Source organism: Pagrus pagrus (assembly GCF_965226575.1).
Source record: "Pagrus pagrus genome assembly, chromosome: 13".
Taxonomy (NCBI): Eukaryota; Metazoa; Chordata; class Actinopteri; order Spariformes; family Sparidae; genus Pagrus; species Pagrus pagrus.
Genome location: NC_140197.1, coordinates 14,849,810 through 14,874,383, shown reverse-complemented (window position 1 = coordinate 14,874,383; position 24,574 = coordinate 14,849,810). Strand labels below are relative to the sequence as shown.

Genomic DNA, 24,574 nt, shown 5'->3' with positions numbered 1-24,574 from the left:
CTGGGCAAAATGTGCTCTTGGTGACACCTTTTGTATTGATACCGAATGAGTGAAGTGATTTTGAGTACTTGAATCACATCCAAGTTGAAGTCTTATATTGAGTGCTATTTATGAATTAAAAGGTAACAAGAAGTCTGTTGTGGAAGCTGGTCCAGGTACTCCGAAGTCCTGTTTCTTGGTGTTGCACACAGCTAGAAATTAAAGTATTTTATATACCTGTACACCATATAACGATTGTGTCTTTAGTTCACATTTTGACCACTGTAGCATGAGTTAATTAACTCAACATAAAGCAAGAAAATCTTTTATATCATTAGATTTCAATAGCTTAATGTCCACCTCAGGATGAACTGTGATAACTTTTATGATCTTGACTTTTCATCTAGCGCCATCAGTTCAATACTGAGCAGACTACTAAACTGATCCATAGGAAACAGTCATTGCTCTGTATTTAATCTCCGAACGTAATTAACCATTAATCACCCATTTTTCCATTAAAAAGAAATGCTTGAAACTGAAGAGAATAAATCTTGTTGCTGTGCAAGTTCAGTCATAGTATTAATATCATACAAAGAAATTCTCGACAGCGATGTTCTGGAGGAAGTTGAGTTTTATTTGGAAATCTGACAGGCATGGCTGAACAGTGAGCTCTCACCTTAAACAGAACAAACAAACAAAAACCAAGACAGCAGCACTACAGGTAAACGATACTAGTGTTTGAGAATGTCATATTAAACATAAACTGACTTGCACACATTATGCACTCAGGTCATTCACACGCACTCACGCACGCACACGCACGCACACACACACACACACACACACACGCACACACACACTGTCAACTCCATGTCATCATGTGGACATCCTCCATTAATAATCACACTACATCCAGAGGAATTCCAAGCACTTTGAACAATTACCCACAGTGCAATTAATCTAACTATACACAGATAATTTATATATTTTGATGTATATAGGGTATTCAATAAACATTATTCCATTTAGACAGCTTCAGTAAGTCAAAATCTTCATAACTTTCCATAAATAGTGAAAAAAAATATGTTTTGTCAGTTCCTCACCACTGTGATCAAAATATGGTCCCAGAAAAGAACATGAAAAAATAAAACACTAATGTGCACGATTCTTCAGCGGTCTCAAAACGGAGAATGATCAAAACCACCAACGAAAAACAAAACTCAAGGAGGGGGAGTGGGCAGAGGGATAAACGTTGATACTCACACTCACAGCACAGACTGGTTACTACATTTACAGAGGGGGTGGAGGGACTCTGGATCACTGTACAGGTTAAGATCAGACAACAAATTCAAGCAGACTGTCCACACATCATCCCACAACAACCAATACATCTTCATGCCCGTTCTGTACGCACGAGACCTGACACAACTGGATGGCTTTAAACAATATGGATAGATCACATCTACTGAGGGCACAGCTGTCAAGTCGACCGCCAACATGTTTCTGTTGCCATCCCATCCTGTCAGACCCACGGGGTGTAATGGAAGTAGGTGAAAATCTCCTATTTGTTCTTGCTGCTTTGCTGTGGAATGAATGAGATGGTGTTTGATGCAGACACTTATTTTGTAGATAGGATGAGGGCCACGATAAGCCCGTAAAGCCCCAACACCTCGGCAAAGATCAGGATCAGGATCATGCCCACGAAAAGCCGAGGCTGCTGGGCGGTGCCCCTCACACCTGCATCGCCCACGATGCCGATGGCGAACCCGGCTGCCAGACCACTCAGGCCCACGCTCAGGCCGGCACCGAGATGCAGGAAGCTCCTGTTGGAGGGGAACAAAGAAAATCTATTTAGTCATATCTTGGCAAGGATGCATTATGAATGTCTGAGTGTACAGATGGACAGCAGAGAAGTAGATTATAACGCATGAGTGGTTTGAGGCCACCTGCCTTCATAAATAACTTATGTCCATAATTTGTGCACAGGTTATCTTATTATCTCTTATTACATGCCAAATTCATGTCAAAACAATCATCAAAAACCGTCCCGTCTCTTCATGTAAAGTTTGAGTATCTTTGATGATTCGTCTACACTTCATTTTTCCAATCGATCAAGTCAGTTGGCAACAACCCCTCATCCTTGTCTTCTAGGTAAGGGAAGTGTGGGCCAACAATCCTCTGTAACTTGGTATCAACATGTGCATGCTAAACCACGCATGCGAACAAATCAAATCTCAAGGCTTTTATCAAATCCTGCTCCCTAAACTGAAAAAGACGTAACTGCTTACCCATCAAATTTTGTTGGAAGCAAACAGGACCACTTTTAAGTCTGAGGTAGGGCTGAATTATATGCAAAGAAAATCATATTTTGAGTATTCACATTTCCTGTCTGTATCTCTATTGTCCCTGTAAAATGAAGGTAAAATGTGAAAGAAAATAAAAACCTTAATATATAGGACTCAATTGCGTAAAGAAGTTTTGACTTAAATGTACCCAACAGTTTGAGACATAGATCAAGGTTGATTACTCTTCCAACACTGAGAATTTTTACAATGAGAACTAGATTTTACAGAAGCTCACAGAAGACGATTATAACGAGAGAGGCGTGAACGTGTGAACACTTCTCAGTTTTGCTGCGGTGTTAAACAAAAGCAGAAAACTGCCAGAGACACACTTGCAGACAGCGGAATGCAGCCTTTTTACTCGCCCTCTCAAAATATATCATTTCAATGACCCATTTCCATTTGCCTTTTTTTACAAAAACTTTCAAGATCTTGAAATGTTCCCCTCAAATTCACAAGCTTTCATGGATTTCAAGGACGTGACTTCCCTCACCAGACCTCCATATAAAACAGTTTACTACATTACCAGCAAAACTCAGCCAATAGCCTGAGATAGCAAATTTACCATTTAGAGGGTAATCAAACATTAAGCAAGAATAAACCATGTTTTTCTTTGTAAATGATCAAAACAGAGATAAAAGGCCAGTGAATATTGGTCTCCAGGTCATTGGGCAGCCTGAATTTAGCTTTACTTTTTTAAAATCCTGGCAGTTAAGGAGGTTCACAGTTAAGTGTATACATGTGCTTCGACTCATTAGCATACCAACTATGTAGCATAGCATACTTTTTTCTTCTCAATATACACAAAAAACCCATGAGCAGATATAACGAGTAGATGTAAAATCCATATTAATAAACTACTGTGTCAGAAGTTCATCTTACTTGTAGAGGGTGACTCTCTCAGAGATGTTGTTTGCTATCAGCACAGCCACCACCAGCCCGTAGATGGCGATGATGCCAGCCATGACCACGGGGATGATGGACTTCATGATGAGCTCTGGCCTCATCACAGACATGGCAGCGATGCCTGTGCCGCTCTTCGCTGTCCCATACGCTGCTCCTAATGCTGAGTAAGAGAGGAGAGAGTTAGTTCATCTGTCCAGTTGACTCAGTGTCAACTCCTTACTTACAAACGACTCCTGGCAAACCAGTCAGACCAGACAAGATGTGGATTCAGATGGAGCCGTGTGAGGACGATTAATCAAGTTGATCGATTTTAGCTCTCACAGCCGACACGCTCGATCAGAGACATGTAATAGACAGGATGTAACAGCAAAACACATTTGACTTCCTGCAATAAATAACTGAGAAATGAAAGCGATATATCACTAAAAAGAGCCGTACTTGTGAATCACACTAGTGTCTATTTTTAAGGACTCCTAACAAACCATTTCAGAAAAACATTTTAAAAAGTGATGCACTATGGAGGCCACCACACCCTGACCACTTCAATACTCTATTATCTGACTATTTTCATGACTAATGTCACAAATGGTAGCTTCTCGTAGGTTTCCCTTTCTGCTCCACTGTCACCTCATGTTTCACTGATGTCCCATCTGCTTAGTTGTCACATAGCCAGGTGTATGTCTGCCAGTAAATCACTTGTCTCATGTCTATTATTTGTCACCTGGAGCGTATCAACCTGTGCAGGCCGATTACTGATTATCATACATGGCTTTGATGGAAATAATAAATAAATTACACAACACGAATCCACCACTTCTCACTTGCTGCTGTGGGTGTGTTGATGCCGCTGAGAGTTATGTTTTTAGTGTATAGGCAATTGTTAGAGTGTTTTGTGTAAATAAGCAGCACAGCATTTTCTCCAATAATTTTAACAGCTGTGCACCACACAGCACTTTTCTTTATATTCTGGGAGGGAAAGGCTACACAAAAGAGCAATCCCTGAAAACGCAATAACCATTTTTTATCTTCCTATATTTTATGTAGCTCTTATTTGCATAAAAATGTAACTTTTGAATCCTCAAATTGCCAGTGCATCACAGACTCATTCTGCACAGCATTTGCATCCAATAGATTATGAAGGGGGTGGACATCGCATTTCTTTGCACTGGGTCTTCAGCCTCACCCAGATGTCAGATATTAGATGACTAATTGAGTTGCCCTGAGTGTTTATTAAGGATCGGCTTTCATATCTCGTTTCCTAAACGTTACATCACTGTTTCTACTTCATGCTGGGCAGACTCCACTGTGAACAAACAAACATCTGTAATGACACTATTACAGCACCCGGGAGGATTTTACTGAAAGCCACAATAATTTCTGACTAGTTTTGTAAATACCACTTTATACTGCTGTATCAAAGGGTCTCTGTAGGTGTGGGAAATTATTCCTAACATAACCTGACCAATCTTCCAATCGAGATGGTAACCCCAGACCCATTAAAGATCTCTAGACTGATCATTTTAACACATACTATGATCTTTCACCAGGCATTTTTGTTCCTAAGCCTGAATGGATCTTAACCACAGTACTGTCACATTACGAAATATAAGAAGTTTGTACAATGTGCACGATATCAAGGTTCAGAATCAAAAGGTTGAAATCTTGCAAATCTATTGTTACTATCTAGCACCGACCAAAACATTTAAAGAGAACAAGAAACTGCAGTATAGGAATGCTAGTGAGAACAGGAAAGTTTATTTTTCAACAATTACTCATCAACCAAATGTTTGCCATTTAAATTTGAAAACAATTATTAGCCAATATTAAAATACTGGATCATTTTAAAATCTCCAACATCAGTATTGCTATTAGTCACAGAAATCCAGGTTCGGTCAAACTTTTAGTTCTCTAGGCATTAAAACCTGGACTATAGTGGATCTTACCAGCTGCACGTAGTGAGAATACTGCAAAACTAGATGTCAATGTCAAACATTGAGTATGTATATTGCAAAACAAATTGCAGTGATGGTTTACTGAATTATTATTTTAATTATTTAGCTGGATTATCTTCTTCAGCCTGCTTTATGTTGCCTTTACACTAACGAAATCATCAAATACCCCTAAACTGAGCCCAGCCCCTCTTTTGATAAGATTTTAACTTTGAGATGTTTTACTACAGAAAGCTAATAAAACTGATGACCAATATTGTCACACAATCTGTCATTGTGCTACTTATTAATGAAAATGATTTATTCCTCTTTTTGCTGGGTACCCCATGGATGTTTGAAACACTTCAAATGGGCCAAAGTCTTTGTGCCGGATAGTCAAAACTTATATGTTTGTTTTAGTATACATTAATTTGGGTTTTAGCCAATGCCGATAACCAATAATTACCTGCATCTCATGGCCTATACCAATAAAATAACTGAAAATTTAACATTTTTGTGTTTTAAAAAAAAGTTTCTAACCTGAAGTTTACGCACTCCTGAGGGTAAAATAGGCTCAGATGTAAAGATGGATGATTTAATATTCTTTAGCTCCAATAAGATTTGTTGTGTTAAAACTCAAGTCTCACTGCCTCCACAGCTCAAGAACCCGTGCAGAACTTAAATTGAAAATTGCAAATGTGTTGTCATCCTCTTCATCTTCTCTGTTTTTTTAATGGTGGATCAGAACCAATACGAAAGCAATTTAGCTTATCATTATCTGCTCTATTTACCAGCTATAATTTCACTGATATAAACAGCCAATTATATAAATCCCCATTATCTGGCCAATCATTTATTTGCTCTCTATATATTGTGCATCCCTAGTATACATTAGGTACAAAACAGACACCTCTGACATAGACCATAACTGAAGAATAAAATAAAACCCATTTAGATTTAATTACAGATGCACTGATCCAGTTGGGTGGGTCCAGGAGGCAACCTCTTCACATTAAATTTCAAGCAGTGTAGTATACAGACTTTAAATCTAGGAAGGATAAAAAAGGGTGCTGGTATTGGATCGGTACTCCTCACAGCAGCCTTGAATCAGGACATATATAGTTGAAACATTGACTTTTTGTGTGCATCTCTGGATTAACTATCTTATTAATTAACATTTATGAAACAACTCTGGCACTGACTCAATGGACTTAACTCCACAAAAGGAAGAGGATTTGCACATCATGGAGAAAATAATCTGTATCTGCAGGAACATGCATAACCTGATTGACTTAACTTCACTACTGTTTGGATGTATTATCCTATTTCCCCTCTGACAGACTGGGTGGATCCTGCCTCCTGCCTCGCGTGCACGCTGACAGGCGGTGGTACATGAATGAATGGATGGATTTTCCCTTTAAATCCCCACACTGATCTTAAGGCCTTGATGCTGGCCCTCCGGTAAAACACTTCAATACAACTAATGGGGAAACATGCGCTGGATCCAATCTCAGGAAGAATCGCGCCGATGTTATAATTCATACGGATCTGGACCTTCTTGTCCTGTAAGATGACTTCATTATGACAGATTAGTGTCGGCCTGAGCGGGGCAGCTGCCACCTAAGTGAGGGTCTGCGTCACCAACCAGAAGCTACTAGCAAACAGCATTACAGCTATAATATGACAAGATACAACCTGGCTCAATCGGGAGGTAGCTAGCTATAGTGTTAGCAATGTGAAGAGCTGGTGGTCAGCAGCTTAGATGTCGATGCAAACCTCCCCCACCACCACCCCCCCGCGCCTTTGCCTCGCATCCTTGGCAGGTGTGTGTATGAGCCGTGACCGACTCAGCTAACACCAACACACTGTTTTTTCTCAACACAGTCCTGTGTTATCGTCTCTAACATCGTCGCAGGAATGTATCATCTGGCTAAGCTAGCGTGTCGTAAGCGCTATAATTACGCCAAAGGCTGAAATGTCAGATGAAGGAGCTGGTGTAGTTACCGCTGAAGACCATGGCCGCAGAGGCTCCCATCACAGCGAAGAAAGGCGAGTACTCGGGGCTCTCCTCAGAAGACATTCTCGCTCTTTTCTCGGGGCGATACAGCTACGAAGCAGACTATCTTCTTTTTATTCTTAGGTTTTCCCCTTTCCTACCGTCAGCTCTGGACAGGTTAAAACACTGGGAGGGGGCGACAACGTAGCTGCCAGCAAGAGCACCGGTGTAGAAGAGGAAAATGGCGAAACGGAAAAAGTCACATGATCAACCATGTCGGAAGGATCCATTTCTGTGGACACGGGGGTGCGCGACACAAATAGGCTTAAAACATCGACCCCTTGTCGTTTATTGCACCGTGAAATAATTTGTAGAAATTCTCCTAATTTGATTGTGATTTTCACAGAAAGTATGTATAACAGGGGTGTGTAACAGGCTGTGTAAGATTTAAGCAGTTTATAGTGTGTGTATTGTGGTATGTTCTGCTGCAAGTGCACTGACTGCAGTTGAAACGCTAGTTGTCACTACACGCTGGCGTATTAATTATAAGCTATTAAATAGTACAATCAAACATAAACATTGTTTTGCTCTGTAACTTCAAAAATACATCAACAAGCAAACAGATCAGAGTAGAGACGACCTGAGAGAGAGCTCAGGGACATAATGTCTACATCCACCATACATCCACCCTCCTAGCCACACAGCATGTGGGCCTGTCTGGTGTATGTTGTTTTCTCAGCATGAAATAACCTGACGGGGAGAGGTTAAGTTAAGACTACGTTAGGTTCCCCTCAGGAGTCAAACAAACTAAGATTATCCTGATTAAGTAACCTGGAGGCAAATCCTGGAGCTTCCTTTGTCAAGGTGACACTGTAAAATGGGTGTTTAAATGTCAGCTTAAAGGACATTTCACCTGATAATCACCCTCAGAACATTTTATGTTTCTTTTTGGCAGATTATATTTATAAATTGCATTTTACAAGATAATATTTGACGACTCAATTTTTAATACAGGTTAGTTCACTGAAATGTATATTTCTGTCACAGCATCAGCGAGTCCTTGTGGATGGAAGCCAAAAAGGATAATTCATATTTTGATCTTGTGAAATTATGATGATAAACAAATGATTTCACTGCTCTGTTGTTTATTTTATTTTGTGTGCATGTATAAAAATGCATGCGTACATCTGAATATGTAAACACAAATCTTACACATTCAAAGTTTGGGAATGTGCAATCAAGTTTTGTGCATGTATGAAAAAGTTTTGTGCACACAGATATAACTCACACAGACTTGCTAGAAATATTTTTTGTGTGTGTTATTAATATTTGTGCTGGAATATTTTCAACAGTGACCCTTATTTGCTTCCATATTCTTGATGGTAATCAAAGTTTTACATAATCTATTTCTTAGCCTTTAATAATCTATCTCCTTGAAAACGATCATGTCCAGTTTGCATTTTCACGCTCATATAGATTTGTTGATCCAACCTTTTTTTTCACTGTAGCATATAATTACATTGAAAGATTGGAGCAATAAAGGAAATGACGTATACAGTTGCATCACTTATCCTTCAGAATATTTAACCAGAGATCTGTTTATTGTGCAGCACAACACTGCTGACATTTTGCATGCTGAGGAAGGGCGTCTGCCCCAAGTATCCATGCATAAATAAACAATTTAATTGGAGTCCTGTCTTGCTCCACTGCAGCCACATGTCTTGTCTAAGTGTCCTGGAGCAAGGCACCGCAGCCTCAAACATTATTAATGAATGTAAATCAAAAACAGATACATACATTGTAAAATAAATAATTATCCCACAAGACTTACAATACATTAGATACAAACTGTACTATGTACTTAGTCTAAATCAAAAAATCTAGGCACATTATTGCAGTAAATGAATATTCTACCAAGATTACAAGCTTTATTTACATTCATTTGTCCCATAGGTTTGAGTTCTCTCCTCTTCTTTATGGTTTAAATCACTCCTCAGCTACAGTAGATTTATTCCCTGACTTTAAAAGCCTTGACAACAATACTAATTATTAGTTAACTCAGCACAATTTTAAATGAGAAGGATTTGCCTTGGTGAGTTGTTCTCCTAATACTTGACTGACGGGGAAATCTAAGTTTTAATTTCACCCCAAGCTCCACCTCCTGCAGAGGGCTTTTGAGGAATTGTACAAATTATCTTGGCGTCATCTCCACCATTTAATTTATTATGTTTTTTCCCAGTTGATGTTGATGTCTACACCTTGAGCCCCGAACTAGGACAGTACTCTGATACTTATGCAAGCATTTATATTCAGTACACTGGGGAAAAACATCTCATGTACTGTACCATGCAGTGTATTGGACCTTCTGCTATTACAGAGGATTAAAGAAGAAAAAATTAAAGCTAATATCCCTGAGTGCTACTTGTGTAAAGTTTCCCACTGCTTGTCACTCAGTAATGCTTTTAACTAGTACAATTGTGTCATGAGAATGGACTTAAAAATACATTCTCATACATTACAGATTTTTCAGGGATGAAGAGTGAGAGCAGAGCGAACAGCTACTGCAAACACACATGACTGTCAGCAGCCTCTCATTCATGTGACCTTCTCCTGCTCTGCAAGTGTAATAATCGTTTCTTTACAGTTAAAGGAACATATGCATTAACTTTAAATTTGAGAGAAGATACAGAAAATTGATTTATTGCTTAACTTTCTAGCTTTCATTGACAAAACTGATTTAATTTTCCATGGCTGTATATTCTTTATGTAGTGTTATTTTTACATTATTAGTTTCTAGGAGAAGGAGCCCTTATGGAAATGGTATTGTCATGCTATATTTAAGTTTTATAAACAGAATAATACATTTTAATACATTTATAAACTGTTTGCATTGGCCTAATGTAACCATCTAGCACTTTGATATAAATTATATACATACACTAGTTGGTTTTTTTGGTACACCTAAATAAAACAAAATAAGTGTAAAACAGAAGTTCTGCAATATATCCTACCATCATGAAGGTTGTAATGTTCACTTTATATTTAAACTTTTTTATAAAGGTTTACAGTTTCGTGGCGCAGTTGAACTGTAGTGAGTTGTAATAACAGCTTTTTTTTTTACTATTTTGTCGACCCCATGTATGTCAGTCAGGATAATAGAGTCGTTAAATCAACAGTTTCAACAAAGCTTTCACCAAATACTGAGCAATGCAACCTTTGTGATTGGACTCATCTGTTATAGTAGACTGTATTAGTTTATAAGCTATGCATACCTGATGAACTGGCAACTGAGAGTATAGTTAATTTAACATTTTATTTTTTCAGGAAAAAGCTTTTGGAATCAGATCCTCACAACCAAGTCACAACCAGTTAATGCAGTCCAGCTGCATGTATGGTTTGTGGCCACCTAATGTAAACATGGGTAATGAACACATTGACATACGATATATTTTAAGTAATAGATTTTTTATATACATGTTTTTATGTATATTTTGTGTACTCACCTGTATATAGGTTTTTGTAACAGCAAAAGTTCTTCTGTTTACGTACATTTTGTTGTCGTTTTAATTGTATTTCAAACTTGCTTTGGCAATGTACACATTGTTTCCTATGCCAAGGAAGGAACTTTGAATTGAATTTGGTTGAGTATACTGCACATTTACAGTTATCACAAAGTACAAATATACCTACAATCTAACAGTGCCCACATCTCCATCTGCTGGCCGATTTACTGACCAGTCAGGGCATCCTGTTGGAATTCTTCCTCTCTGTGAACAAGAGCTCTGCCAACATGCTTAAACTACACTGTCTGTAAATTACAAACTGAAACTGTGACCATGAGGACAGCTCATTACACCTTGTGCACCAGCAAGTGGTCATGGAAAGGAAGTTTAAATGCTGATTAAAAAAAAGTCTAAGTGACAGGATGGTCACTTCTCAAGTGGTGGAGATCAGACTTGAATGTTGCATTTGACCTTTGAGGGTAAATTAATTATCTCATTCTCAAGTATCTATATTTCTTTTGAAGTGGTTTTAGCGTTTATACAATAAAATATCACAAGCAAATGAAAACTGAACTACACAGTTTACATACACACTGTATTTTAATGAAAGATTAGGTTAAAATAATACACTTTTAATGGAAGAAGCAGACATTAAAATCACCATAAATATGCTACATAGTCCTAATCACACTTTAACACGATAGAGTAAATGTATCTGTAAGGGCAGCTCAGTGTTAGGTTAAACACAAACACATGTAGGATAGATCTCATCAGCATGAAGTGAAAGTCAAGATATCCTGGCTGTGCAGTGAAAACTCTAGATGTGAACCCCAGACATATCCAGCTCAGCATACGCTGCACAGACTCACAGACACACACACCCACCCACACACACACACACCCACACAGTAAAATGTATACCTGCAAGCATACAACACTCATACTCCAGATTTAAGAATTCTTGCAGAAGACTTGTGCGGCAGTCCACATTACTAATTCAACATCCTGATTGCCTTTGGCAAAATATGAACAAGTGTTACTGATCTTACATTAAAAAACATGAATTTCACTGATAAAAAACAAGCCCTCCCACTGCTAGAAGTATTCCCATACCCTTGCATCACTCATAGATGATCTATGGTTCAAACAGGCCTAAATACATTACTCATTTTGGGCCAGATATGTCTAAATGTGCACCTTAAAATCAAAAGGAAAACCAAATACCTTAGTCTGATGTATAATAAGGACAATATTTGACTTGCTCTGGCCTCGCCCCCACAGAGCGTGCTTCGTGGTCGCTGATAAGGGTTTCATCACTCAAACACACGCTTCAAAATCCAACATGCACACGTGCCTGTGTGACTACGTCTCCCAGTCGTTCACACACACAAACCCTGCACCCATTCAGTCCATGTCCCAGCACAACTAGCAATTGGGATAGTGATATCAGCAAATGTGTTGTTGTGGTCGCTGGAAAAACATGAAGAACAGAAAAAGATAAGGCATCACATGCTATTCTTGGCAAAGCCGTACAAAGTGAAAGTGTGGCACAGCGATGGCTCGTACGCGGGATGAGGAGGCTACATTGGAACCCTTTTAAGTCGAGGGGATGCAACTTTTGAAAGAGTCATGAAGAAAAGATGAAGATTTCCCTCTCAGTCCCAGCCGTTGTCCTTTATCATGTGGGACAGCTCGATGATAAACTTCCCCTCCTTGTACTTCTGACTCAGCTCAAAGGCTTGTTCCTGCAGAGGGAAGATGCAAAGGAGTTAATAGAGAATAGATTAAAGTTTTGTTCAAATCAGACTCCTACTATGGTTATTTACAACAGTTTTATAAAAAATTTATGCAGACACTCCAAAGGTGTCATTTTCTTCAACTAAAACAAAATGTAAAATTTCAAGGTAGTGTTTAAACTTGATACTATGTTGACTTTCTGGCTACATGATCACTCTTCATTGTGATGTGTAGCGTTTGCCAAATAAATACATTTTTCTTCTACAAAAAAATAGTAGCTTATTATAGTTTGAGAATAAGAGTGAATGAGTCTGTGGTTCCACGTGTGCTTAATCAGAAAAGAAACGCAATTTTAAAAATAATGTTGAAAACGTTGAATGCACAACAATGTCACCAAATATTGAAAGCTATATTTATACTTGTGCATTAAAGGATATGGCGTAGCTTCAGATTGTTGTTGTGAACGAAAGTAAACAAAGCAACTGCACAGCGGTGACCCAGCCACTCACTTATGAAACCAGGCTGTAACTCCGGTTTTATGGGTGTAGCTTACCAACGCTCGATATGAAAAAATGTAAACACAATTAGGGAATACAAGCAAAGCAGGACGTGGTTGGATCACATGTGGCACTTCCCGCTACTGTTATCAAAATACCATCAACCGCTGAAATCTGATGCTGAACTGTGAATCAAAACCTACACCATAGTTATGCACGGTGGGAACCACGTTGACCTATTTCATCGAGCATTGCACTGGTTTAACGGTGAATGAGCCAGCTGTTTATTTGCAGGTGGACGCACTTACATATTTCCAGCCCAGTGTGGTGTGACAGTTTTCACAGTAGATGTCGGCTACTGCGTGAAGTCCCGTGAGCAGCAGCCTCTCCTCTGCAGGACCACAGCCGACGTTCACCCTGAAAACAAAGGCAGTGTTGTTGAACAGCAGATTCACAGTTATTACTCTCCTTAACATGAAACTACTGTGACCCTAGACAGCAAAGGAACCACTTTCCTGTGTAGCCATAACTTATTTTAGGGGGGACAAAAGGCTAGAGCTCATGAAACAGTCATAGAGATAACACATTTGAAACCATTTAGAACAGAGCTTCACCTGAAGAGATTGAGGCTGGAATCTACTAGATGCAGATGAAGTTAGATGTGCTAAAGTTATTTAATGGGCTCAAATCTTCAGCTCACAGAGAGGCTGTGTATTTCTGCCCTACTAACCCGGGAACAGTGCGACTAAAGTGAACTCACCTCATTTCAAGGTCCATTCTCAAGCAAATCAAATTATCTGTTGACAATGTGGTTCGTGCAAACACACCTAATACTGGGAATTTCCTTTCCGAGATAACTAGAAGCAGACTATTTATAGACTGCTAGAGCACAGATTCAGCAGCTTTCTTGTGTCTAACACCCATTTAAGGGGCCATTAAACTTATCTGAAAAGATGTTGCTACAAAGTCAATACAAAGGAACATTTAAGGAAAGTGGTGTTTAAAACTGGGGCACGTATAAACGAATTGTAACACTTACTGATGCCACTTCTTTCCCATCTACACTGTAATTATGGTCGGACTGGAAACCTACGACAAGCACAGCCACAGCCACTTTGCACATTCAATGACCTAACAAGTAGTAATATTTAAAAATAAAATACTCACACAGAGTTGAAGAGGTAAGCTCGGCCCTGACTGCCTTGGAACGACTAGGAGACATGAAAGAAAAATAACATTAGAGAAAAAAAAGCTACATTTAAATATCAAATACAACATGACATCCATTATAATTCTTCCAGCTTTACAAAGTATTTCAGTTCTCCAATTTGTTTTATGTCAGTCCAATTTTTCCAGTGCAGCTACTTGTACAACTGTGTGAGAGCCATGAAGTGTTGTGAGTTACCTGAAATGATTATTAACAACAAACGGTGGCAGCATACACACCTTGGAGATAAGATCATCATGATTGGCCAGGTGGGCGCGGCAGTGCACACAGCTGTAGCGACGGTGGCAGGAGTCCAGGTAAGCCTGGAATGTCTTGGCTTTTGTTAGCTTCACCATGTCTGAGGAGGATGAGGGCAGAGGGAAGCAGAGTGGTAGTACATTGTTGTGCATGGATCAGTGATTCGGGCCATACAGGCTGACACCGAAGAACCACTGATTAAAGATTCATTTTGATAACATTTATAGCAGGGAGGAAGTTGAGGACTTTAGACACAGACAGGTTAACAGCAATAAAAGATTGCAAGGCAAATGCTTTTTTAATGCTTATATTTATGTGAACTGAATATTAAGGGTGGCAAGACATCTTAAGACAAAAGTCTGGGCTCAGGTAGAATAAATCAAAATTAACATTTAATTGATCAAGCTGATTTCAAGCTGTCACTACTTCATAATTATGACTTAGGAAAACAAATCTTTGACTAAATATCTCATAATCTGAAGACGTCTATATCTAATAAATTGTATTACTTTTCATGGATATATAAATGTCTTTATTTATAAGAAATGGACTTCCCCAGATTCAGACATATTCATCTTTATTGATAACTAAATTGCAGCTCAATGTGCTGCTACCTTCTCAGTATGCAGAGGCTGACCTGTAGTCAAGCTAACATTCGCCCATACTGTGTTGTTATTAATTACATAATTAGTTGAGACTAACGCAGGCAAACAGGTTAGGGCACAGCTTAACCAGCTTGCTTCCTGGTTCATAATAGTTTGCACAAACAATCCTCGCTTCATTAGATGCAATCTGTTAGCGTCAACCGATATACAAGCCCCTGCAGCATGTGCTGCGCTATTTATGCACTGTCCAACACTGGTGACCGTCTGTCAGTCGCTAAATCATCACACACATGGCCTCACACGGCCTGATACATCTGTCAGCTGCGAGAGAAATGGACCACTAGCTCTGACCTAGCTTGCGTGTTAGCTAGCGGGCTAGCTTGGCTGTCACAACACACAGCAGCTAACAGCAGCTCAGATGCGCATTGCAGGATATTTTCCAGCGTCCGACGACTTACCTGATAAAACCGAAACTCTTCACAGTCTACACAGCGGACCAATGCGACTGACGGATGGAAATCATCCGACGGTGAGAGCAGGTATGTGGTCGGCAGGTCGGCTCGGTCCAACAGTCGACCACGCGCTGACGGCTCGGACAATAAAGACAAACAGACAGCCTCTGGTTGTTGCAGCGGAGCCCGTTTACCCGCGTCCCTCGTTTGAATCCCTAACAGCCTTCAAAGTTCCTCCACTGCCTTCGCTAAAACGGGAGCTGAATTTCGACAATGCTGGCAGGCAGTCAAGATGACCGTGCTGCGGCCCCGGTGGAAGAAAAATGTGGTTTGTTTATGAAAACACGCAGTAGGAGGAAGTCTGGAGAGTGCAAAACAAATCCCCGTCGACCAATGGGAGGCTGCGGGTGACGTTTAGAATGTGGGTCAACCAATCAGATTGGACTTCACACGAGCCCTTTGTGGCTATCAGTTTGATAGTTAGTGGTGCTGTTAGTGTGTTATTATCACTCTGTGTGGGTTTAGGATGAATGTCCTTTAGATGTGGTGCACACGAACACACTGCAGGGAACAAAGTGTTTGTGGCTACGTGACGAGATTCAGGAAGGAAGTGGAGGTGGTGTGGTTGTTGTGGTTTCTTGATTTATTTGTGTTAGTGACTTGATGTTTGTATGTTGAACCCTGGAGCCAAAAGGCTACATTTTACTAACCCTTATTGATTCTTGCTATCACCCCCAGCATTTGATTATTGATTAATCAACTGTTCAATTTATAGTGATAGTGTGACATCTTCTTACTACATGTCTTGGTTTGTCTGGCCAACAGTCCAAAACCCCAAACATAATTCAGTTTACATTTATATAAAATGAAGACAAATAGCAACTATTGCATTTGAGAATATGTTAAAATTATTTAAGAAGAAGACACACTTTACTCATCCTCCCAGTTAAATTCAGTTATTTTAAATGAGAAATCGATTATCAAATAGATCAGATTAATTATCTATCCACATGTACATATGCCCAAAGATCCCAAATTGATTTGAAAAGACGTTATCCACCCTTGACACGTGGTCGAGCTCTTTTTTTGGTTGTTATTTTTTTGTTTTTAAACAAGTCCCCCATCTGCTTGAGTTGTTTCTGAGGAATGCTGCAATGCTGTTTTGCTGTGAAGCTCCAGAAATGTTGTTGTGGACTAGAAACGTCACTTTAAATTTCCATTGGCTTGAAGATGAGTAGATAACGACTGGATTTTCACTTTTGGGTGGACTTATCCTTTAAGGTTTTCAGTCCAAACATGTGTAATGTGAATTTAAATCCCCACCTAATGCCAAAAAACTCTTTGGAGCTCCAAAAACATTACTGATGACATTCCCTTTGTGTCTTCAATGCTGCAGGCCTGGTTTTAAGATCACAAGAGCTTAATCTCTGCTGGGTCACTTATTCAAACCTTTGCTCTTTGCATCTACTGTATTACAGACTGATCTACTTATAGTCCATTAACTTATTTGTCACACGGCAAGTCACAGCCGAGCAGGTCAGAAAAATACAGGCTTTGTTTCAGCAACATACTGGTTGATTATTTTCACAGCGGTGTGGCCGGACTTTGACCACAGCCTGGGAAAACGAGGACACAGGTGAGGCTTGCTGCACATGTAAACCCTCTGTTAATACTTACATGTGTAGTAGACTAGTTACTGTTTTTATACACAGATGCAAAACCTTACCTAGATTTGGCACTGATATGAATATAGATATGTTTATAGTTGTCATTAGGTGTATTTTTCATGTGTTATACCACAAAAAAGAAATTTAAAATCATAAACCGGTGTGAATTGTCACAGATCATTTATTTCTTAAGCCCAGCACTTAATCAAAGCATTCAAATAATGTCAGAAAATAACAGCAGACACAGTCAAAACAAAGTCATGCTTACGGTCTTATCAGGAGAAATGTGATGTCAGGTGACGAGGTCCCGCTGGTTAAATATAAACTCCAGCTACAAACACTAGACCGTCCTAGCACCATGTTTTCCCACATTCCCATCTGAAATCAAGCAAAACTACCAACAAACATCAATATCTGCACAATCTCACTTCTTTTGAAAACCAAACAAAGACCTCATTCAACCAGCTACCATCTCATTTCACTCAACACACACTTAAATCAAGTGTGGCTCCAGTTCACAGATTATAAAAGGATGGATTCCTTCCATAATACATCCTGATCAAATCAGTTTTATAGACACTCATCCAGTAATACATTCAAACTGTTCGGTTTAATACATTTTTCACCTCAATAATACATAGATAATAGAAATTAGAGAAGTTTGGCTCTGGAAAATCATCAAAACCAGTTACACTATCAATGCACCCATACACCTCCTATTCCTCTTTGCATGGGTCACAGCACATATCTTGGGATTCGCATTTCCCCCACGCTGTCAGAGCGGTTCAATCTAAACTTCACCCTAAAGACCATATTGACGCGGCAGCCATTTTCATCTGATGTCAAACTCAGGGTGGAAAGCTGAAATGTTGTATAGAAACATAGTGAACTGATGATTAACAACTGAAAACTCAACTTGCATTGAGGCATATTTCAAGGTGAAACAACATATTTGATAATCCATTAGCATATTATCAAATATGTTGTTTTACCTTACCTTGAAATGTAGCCCAAATGTTCACTATCATTCATCTTTTCTGTTGCTGACCAATTAGGAAGCACTGAATTAATCATAATTTGCCTCATTATGTTTATACAACTTGTAACTTGGAAGATGGCTGTATAACTTTTGAGCTCCCACCTTAAACGTTATAAACAATAAACATATTGGTTACAGGCATAATTCAATCAACAGTGATTAAGGATTGAGTTTAAATAGGTGAATGATTTGTTTTTTTGCATGGTGTCTAATATGATGACTAACAACTCTAACAGATGAAGAAATGAGTCGCTTCTTGTGTTCACTCCTCTTTCACAGTCTGTCATGTCATATCATGTGTGGATGTGTCTGGGGTCAATCCTGACTTCTGTTTCTGCTGAGGTAGCTTGACAGAAGAGTCGGATAGTCACTCATCACCCCCGTGGCCCCGACATCAAATGCAGTCTTAATGTCTTCCTCTTCGTTGCACACAAATAAATGCACCTGCAATTACAGATATAATAGTCAACTGTAATCATCTGGTCCTCTTCAACAGCTCAAAACACACACTCAGAACAGGTTTATCACCTTCATCCCTCAAGATGTGACCTAGTTTTAACAGAACTGCACATAAACAGGATTTTGTTCCCTACAGAAAAGGACATTTCATTTCTGTTTTGGGTCTCAGAGCAGTAAAACAGGGATAAACACAATTAATTGTTAGCTCTATATCTGTGATTGTTGTTGAGAGGACCTTTAAATGCATCACTGCCTCTCCCAAATCCAGAATAAGTCTTTTTGGATTTCTATTATTGGAGTTTTATAACAGTATCTTCAGCGAGTTACACCTCTCTGGAAACTAATGACCTCAACATACAAGTATTGATAAGTACTTCAGAATACAGTGATATTACTCAGTGTTACTATATTATTGAAATATACAGCTTACTCTAGTGGATTTATGTGCTCATTATCCATCATTATATGAAGGATTCCTTGTTATTAGAGAAAAACGTTCCATCTAGTTTAGGTTATTATTATTACACATACACCATGGCACAGACGACTGTCTCACACAATGTATTACATCAAGCTGAATTTTGGTGAAAGTACAGCTGTTTTGAGTTTGAGCCTTACTCCTAATATTGACATAATAGGACACAGGAAATCTCCACCCTCTGTTTGAATGTGGATAATGAGGGGAAGAGCTTTTCTTAGTCACAAGCGTTCAAATGCGGTGATGCCCTCAGCAGCTGACACGGCTACGGCATATGACTTCAATTGTTTTCATGCTCAAGCTATTCGGTGACCACTCACGGTCTGACGATGGGGGTGACCTCATCCCAGTAGAGATTACTCACATCAGGACAGAGGTGATGCATTCAAGAGGCTCTTAGTGGCCTTGTGAGCATTACTGTTTATCTCAGCTGAAATACTGAAGTGTGCATTTAACCATTAAGTGCTTCGGTTATATTACGTCCTACAGTTGATATAATGGGCAGTAACAAGAAACAAAAGAAAGTCCTTGTTCTCTCTCTCTCTCTCTCTCACTCTTCTTTCTGCATATTATTTGATGTTTTTTTCCTTTTACTGACAGATCCATGTCTTTTTGCAGTGCTCATTTTTATGTTTTATTACCATATTCATTGCTGTACACCAAAATAAAAGGCAAATTCCTTGTACTGTATTTGGAAACCTACTTGGCAATAAAGCTGATTCTGATTCATACCTGAATTCCACGGGCTGCAAGGTGGTTAAAAAGACTCTTCCTCATTGTAACTCTGTAATGAAAGCACAAATGAATACATGAATAATTCAGTTTTTACACAGACATCAGTAAAAATAACCCAGAATTAGATCTTTCTGCTACATAAACATCATTGTACCCCAAAAATGTCGGAATTCTGCATAAAAAGCACCAATCTGTGGATGTTACGTCCTCAGTAATGTTTTGAGTTTTTTGTTGACATGTTAGGTAATGCTGCTCTCATATTTCTACATACAACAAGTCAGTTGTAAGAGACACTCCACTCACTTTTCCAACAAACAGATGACCAGCCTGTTCCTCAGGATGCGCTTCTCAGGGATGAACTTCCTTCAACGCACAAAAAAAGATACAACAGACGCTGTGACACACTCATCTCACACCACACATAAGATTAGAGAAGAAGACTTGGTCACACTTTCTGTGAAGCCTGTGTCTGTTATGCATTATTATAACGCATTGCAAGTATCTTTATAAGCATGATAGACATCTGCATCATAATGAGCGAGAGCTTTTAACTATGATTATACAACGCGACAGGTCCATTATAATGCATGTAATGTAATGATACATTGTGTGCATATAGTTGTAAGCAATCATACATATTCAGAATACTTCATAACAATATTCATATCACATTATTAAAACTTTTATAATTACTGATGAGGTCAAGTGTCAATACTTTCTCATTGCTGCTCACTTACATTTTTGCAAGGATCAAAATGTATGAAAATTGTATGAAAATAGTTGTAATACGTTATAATCATTTTATAACACATTATAATCACTATTATAATGTGTTATAATGTGATTGCAAGTTACTGTAATTGGCTGTTGGATGCTTTAAATGAAGTTATGAAATTCCAGAGGAATAGGCAGATGTCATACATTATGAGCTGATTTTAAGTCACTATAAGTGGTATAAGTAATTATAAGTACAGTCATAATGCATTATATTTTATTATAGGCATGGGCTTCATAGAAAGTGCTACTGAACAAGCTGAGAAGGTACGTAAGACCTGTAAAAAATACACATAACACTTAGCAAAGACGTGAGGACAGCTGTGGTATCATCTCATCTGAGATGAAGAGCATCTACCTATCTGTATAATGACACATGCATGAACACACACATGAACTCAACATGCACACGCTCCTGCAGACACACCTGTTGATGATGCTCGGCAGGTAGAACTGCAGTAAACTCTCTCCCAGCGGTACAAAGGGCAGCAGGCCGGTGTAGAAGAGAAGCAGCAGCAGCACACCTCGGTTCACAGTGAAGCTGTACGGCATGGAGTCGTTCTACGAGTTTTTAAGACAAAGTTAACAGTTTAATTTCACCTGTTTAGATCAAGCAATCACTGCGTTAGAGGGGATGAAAATGTCACATAGCCTGTGAATCAATAGTTAAATGATGCAAAAGAGACTCTGTCTCCCTCAGGTGGTTCATGTACCATTGTGCGGCATTTCTTCATGATCCTGGAGTTCACAGAGGCCCAGACTGTTATCCCGTCCCTGTTGTAGCTTTTCACCAAGTCTGACACCTTCACGAGGACAAGAGAGGGTCAGGGGTGAAATGATGAGACATGAATGTGTGTCAAATCAAAAGCAGAAAGTACAGGAACCGAGATAGAGACATAGACACGTTGCAGGAATTGCTGTTTTAGAGTGCAAGACATGGACTGCATCATTATTACACCGGAGGAGGACTAAATATTGGAAATATCTTGAGTTGAAGATTAAAAAAATGCTCACAGGCAGGATGCATTTCCTTAAAAACTGACAAACTGCAAAGACAACAACTGAAACTGCTGTGGCAGGAGTTTGTTTGTTTTTATGTGTAATGTACTTTTTCTATCAGCTGGCTGTTGTTCTCTTTGATCTCGATGCTGACAGGCATCTCAGGGAACTTCCTGAACACGTCCTCCAGCAGAGCGAACTTCCTGTCAGCACCGCTGCTGTAGCGACCTGTAGGAGGGAGAGGTGAAAATGAAGAACATACACACACACATACACACACACACGCGCTCGTGTACACACACTCCCACTGACCTACTTCTTTATTCAGTGTCCTTTTGTTAATGATAGAGAATTAGAGAATGAGAGGAGGATCTCACCTGCATAAAATGTCACCTCCAGTCTCTCCTTATACAGGGGCAAATCCTAAAAGAGTTGACAAGTAGAGAAAAAGGTTTGTTATTTATGAAGTATTGAATGAAAATGATACTGATTATGATAACCGTGACAAAAAATGTGCATCCACCTTGGCATATTCTAATTGTCAGCCTCACTCAGTTTCTGATATTTTGGCTTTGCATGCAAATCTTTTGCACATTTGACGACATTTAACAATTAAACCTGAGCAGATGATTAACCTGAAAAAGTTTGACCCTAAGATGAGAATCTCGTCTGAAGAAATAACCAAGTCAACCATCACTACTGTCGCAGCATGACCTTGTGACCTTTGTCCTCCCACCTGTAGGTTGAGTGAGGAGAGGGTGACATCGTGGCCCGTCTGCCTCCGCAGATTTTCGTCATGTGACACCACCACGTGTCCGTCGTGTGTCAAGTGACAGTCCAGCTCCAGCATCTGTGTGCCCTGGTCCACCGCACTGGAGACAGGTGGAGAAAGGTTTTTTTTTGTTTTTTTTTAAATGAAGATACACACATTCGTTACTTGTACAGTGAGAAAGCATTTGTCCACGTCTCTTTAAACCGTGAGACAACATGTGCAAATCTCTTAAAATACTTGGTGTGGTGTAATCATAAGCACGCAATAAGGGACTGAGCAGTGTTGCTTAGTTACTATTCTGCACATATTTTGTGTCATTCACTGCATTTTTAGACAGCCCTGACATCCAGCCTCTTTGATACCTCAAATACTAGGATTCACATTTTCATATTAAAGGTATATCTTTGCAGATTTGTTAACTACAAATTCATTGTCCTGGCAAAACTAGTTTAGCTTTCGCAATAATCTCAAAGAGACAGTTTATCAGACAACATCCAAGGCTTGCAAGTGGGAACATGCTAATTCCAAGTTGCCGCTCTGTTATCGTATATAGTGAGAGACATTTCACGAAGTTGGATATTAAATTCCCTCTTAGTCCCAGTTGAACACCAGCTTCCTGATTGCTCTATCTCACTGTCAGTCAACATATCAAGATCTCTGGTCTGTATGGAGCAAAATGAGCAATCAAATCATGTTTTTATATGTGAAATGCTCTTATGTTTAATGATAAGTAATGTGTTTACCTTAAGTTGCCTTTAGATATTTGAAATCTATGAATATTATGTGTTACTCTTTGTCCTGTTTTCTGACATCAGGGACGATGGAAACAACTCCCTTGTCTTCTCATTCTCTTCTTCTCTTCTCTTTTTTCTCTTTTACAGTTTAAAAACAAATTATCAAAATTGAAGCCAGAGACAGAACCTTTTTTATTCCACGCATTCTTCCTCCTTTTCCAGACGTGCCGCCTACTACACCCATATTGCAACTTAGGCCACTGAGTGACATCACTGGAGGTAATTTATCAAATGACATGCAGCTTCCTCTGGAGCCACAAACTGCCTAATACTTCTTTTTTCAACATATGCCATAGTACTCGTCAAGACCTGCAAACACACTTTAATGGGTACAATTAGTGGAGTTACCCTTTTTGAGACAGGAGTGGCACACAGAAGAGAAAGTGAAAGGGTTTCATCCAAATGCAAGCTGTCTTTTTCATAGCTGGTCCGAGAACAGCAGTTTGGTACTCACTGTGTGAACGCCTCCATCGTGCTTTCTATCCTCTCTCCACATCCTGGTGGTAATAAACAGAGGGTTGATGACAGCAGCAGAGTCACAAGTGAACAAAAAAAAATATAGGGAAAAAAAGGCACACATGGCTACATCTCTTGGCTTTTTGATCAAAAACAGGGAAAACACACAGATCCAACAGCATACAGTAAGCTCCTCACCGTAGTCACATTATTTAAGATTTTGCCAGATCACAGTAAGTCTCACTACTCTGCAGCACACAGTGAGGTTAGTGATCAGAAATCTGCATTCTCATTAGTTTTTGTTGACTTTTTACATCTTCATTTGAGGAATTAGCTGCAGGTTAATATTGAGAAAACCGACTAAAATAAAATGAGATTCCAGTTGGAAAGAATTCAGCTTCACCTCCTAATCAAACATCTGTGCAGTCATGAGTCATGGGAGAGCTTTTGTGTTGTTTCATTAACTAGCAGGGTGCAACTAGGGAATAAAATGATCCTTTAAAATGTGGTTACACAAAAACACTTCAATAGCAAACATCCTTCTATCCCCATTGCTACTCTCGACAACCTGCAGGACATCATGGCTCCCCTCCCTCCAAGGCAGACCGCCAGTCGTCCCCTTACCTCCTCTGTGTGAGATCTGTGTGCAGTAGAAGGCTGTGCGTTTCCTCCTGTGCAGAATGAGTGGATTCTTCAGGAGGTACACCGAGGTGAGAGTGTACCCACCCAGAGCTGGGAGGATGAAGTACAGAAAACTGCTCATCCTGCCCCGCAAACACGTTCTGTGAGTCCTGACTGAGTCTGCAAGGTCCCAACGCAAAAGCAGTGACCAAATACAACCTGCGTCAGATAATAAAGCTCTGACAACAATCCCCCTTTGTGAACGGCTTCAAAAATTTGACTGAAGACAATCTGCTCTCTGTCTTTCATAGAAGATAAGAAACTGGAAAGACTGGTGTGACTTCAGAAAGCCTCCTTCTTGCTCACTCTT

The 24,574-nt window shown here is 39.4% G+C and overlaps 3 protein-coding genes across 4 annotated transcripts; all 3 read right to left on the bottom strand.

The window, feature by feature from the left end:
• Window positions 1-592: 592 nt before the first annotated feature.
• On the bottom strand, window positions 593-7,402 carry atp6v0ca (ATPase H+ transporting V0 subunit ca). Its single transcript, XM_084372658.1, has 3 exons — window positions 7,160-7,402; window positions 3,204-3,387; window positions 593-1,802 (listed from the first exon to the last, which is right to left on the bottom strand). Exons 1-3 carry the CDS (start codon window positions 7,233-7,235, stop codon window positions 1,598-1,600), a joined length of 465 nt encoding a protein of 154 aa, XP_084228784.1. The 5' UTR covers window positions 7,236-7,402; the 3' UTR covers window positions 593-1,597.
• Window positions 7,403-11,235: 3,833 nt separating this feature from the next.
• On the bottom strand, window positions 11,236-15,782 carry ypel3 (yippee-like 3). Its single transcript, XM_084372126.1, has 5 exons — window positions 15,417-15,782; window positions 14,335-14,453; window positions 14,056-14,099; window positions 13,197-13,305; window positions 11,236-12,399 (listed from the first exon to the last, which is right to left on the bottom strand). The coding sequence occupies exons 2-5, from the start codon at window positions 14,449-14,451 to the stop codon at window positions 12,310-12,312; spliced, it is 360 nt and encodes a 119-aa protein (XP_084228252.1). The 5' UTR covers window positions 14,452-14,453; window positions 15,417-15,782; the 3' UTR covers window positions 11,236-12,309.
• A 1,458-nt stretch (window positions 15,783-17,240) lies between these two features.
• gdpd3a (glycerophosphodiester phosphodiesterase domain containing 3a) lies at window positions 17,241-24,552 on the bottom strand. 2 transcript variants are annotated; one of them, XM_084371045.1, is made up of 10 exons: window positions 24,208-24,552; window positions 23,582-23,624; window positions 22,298-22,433; window positions 21,939-21,984; window positions 21,671-21,789; window positions 21,276-21,365; window positions 20,990-21,123; window positions 20,092-20,151; window positions 19,786-19,837; window positions 17,241-18,560 (listed from the first exon to the last, which is right to left on the bottom strand). In XM_084371045.1, exons 1-10 carry the CDS (start codon window positions 24,344-24,346, stop codon window positions 18,432-18,434), a joined length of 948 nt encoding a protein of 315 aa, XP_084227171.1. In that variant the 5' UTR covers window positions 24,347-24,552; the 3' UTR covers window positions 17,241-18,431. The 2 variants fall into 2 exon arrangements, with proteins under 2 accessions (XP_084227171.1, XP_084227172.1); XM_084371046.1 differs by lacking the exons at window positions 23,582-23,624; window positions 24,208-24,552 and adding an exon at window positions 23,476-23,552.
• Between the last annotated feature and the right edge of the window lie 22 nt (window positions 24,553-24,574).

Bases quoted from the DNA above. Each gene is read 5' to 3' on its own strand.
- atp6v0ca (XM_084372658.1), bottom strand. From the start codon at position 7,235: ATGTCTTCTGAGGAGAGCCCCGAGTACTCGCCTTTCTTCGCTGTGATG. The intron at 3,388-7,159 runs GTAACTACACCA...TCTCTTACTCAG, and splicing joins TGCGGCCATGGTCTTCAGCG to CATTAGGAGCAGCGTATGGG. The intron at 1,803-3,203 runs GTAAGATGAACT...CCCCTCCAACAG, and splicing joins GAGAGAGTCACCCTCTACAA to GAGCTTCCTGCATCTCGGTG.
- ypel3 (XM_084372126.1), bottom strand. From the start codon at position 14,451: ATGGTGAAGCTAACAAAAGCCAAGACATTCCAGGCTTACCTGGACTCC. The intron at 14,100-14,334 runs GTGTGTATGCTG...CATGTCTCCTAG, and splicing joins ATGATGATCTTATCTCCAAG to TCGTTCCAAGGCAGTCAGGG. The intron at 12,400-13,196 runs GTAAGTGCGTCC...TTCCCTCTGCAG, and splicing joins CCACACTGGGCTGGAAATAT to GAACAAGCCTTTGAGCTGAG.
- gdpd3a (XM_084371045.1), bottom strand. From the start codon at position 24,346: ATGAGCAGTTTTCTGTACTTCATCCTCCCAGCTCTGGGTGGGTACACT. The intron at 22,434-23,581 runs GTGAGTACCAAA...ACCTGTCTCCAG, and splicing joins ACGATGGAGGCGTTCACACA to TGCGGTGGACCAGGGCACAC. The intron at 20,152-20,989 runs GTGTGTCTGCAG...TGTGCGTTGAAG, and splicing joins CTGCCGAGCATCATCAACAG to GAAGTTCATCCCTGAGAAGC.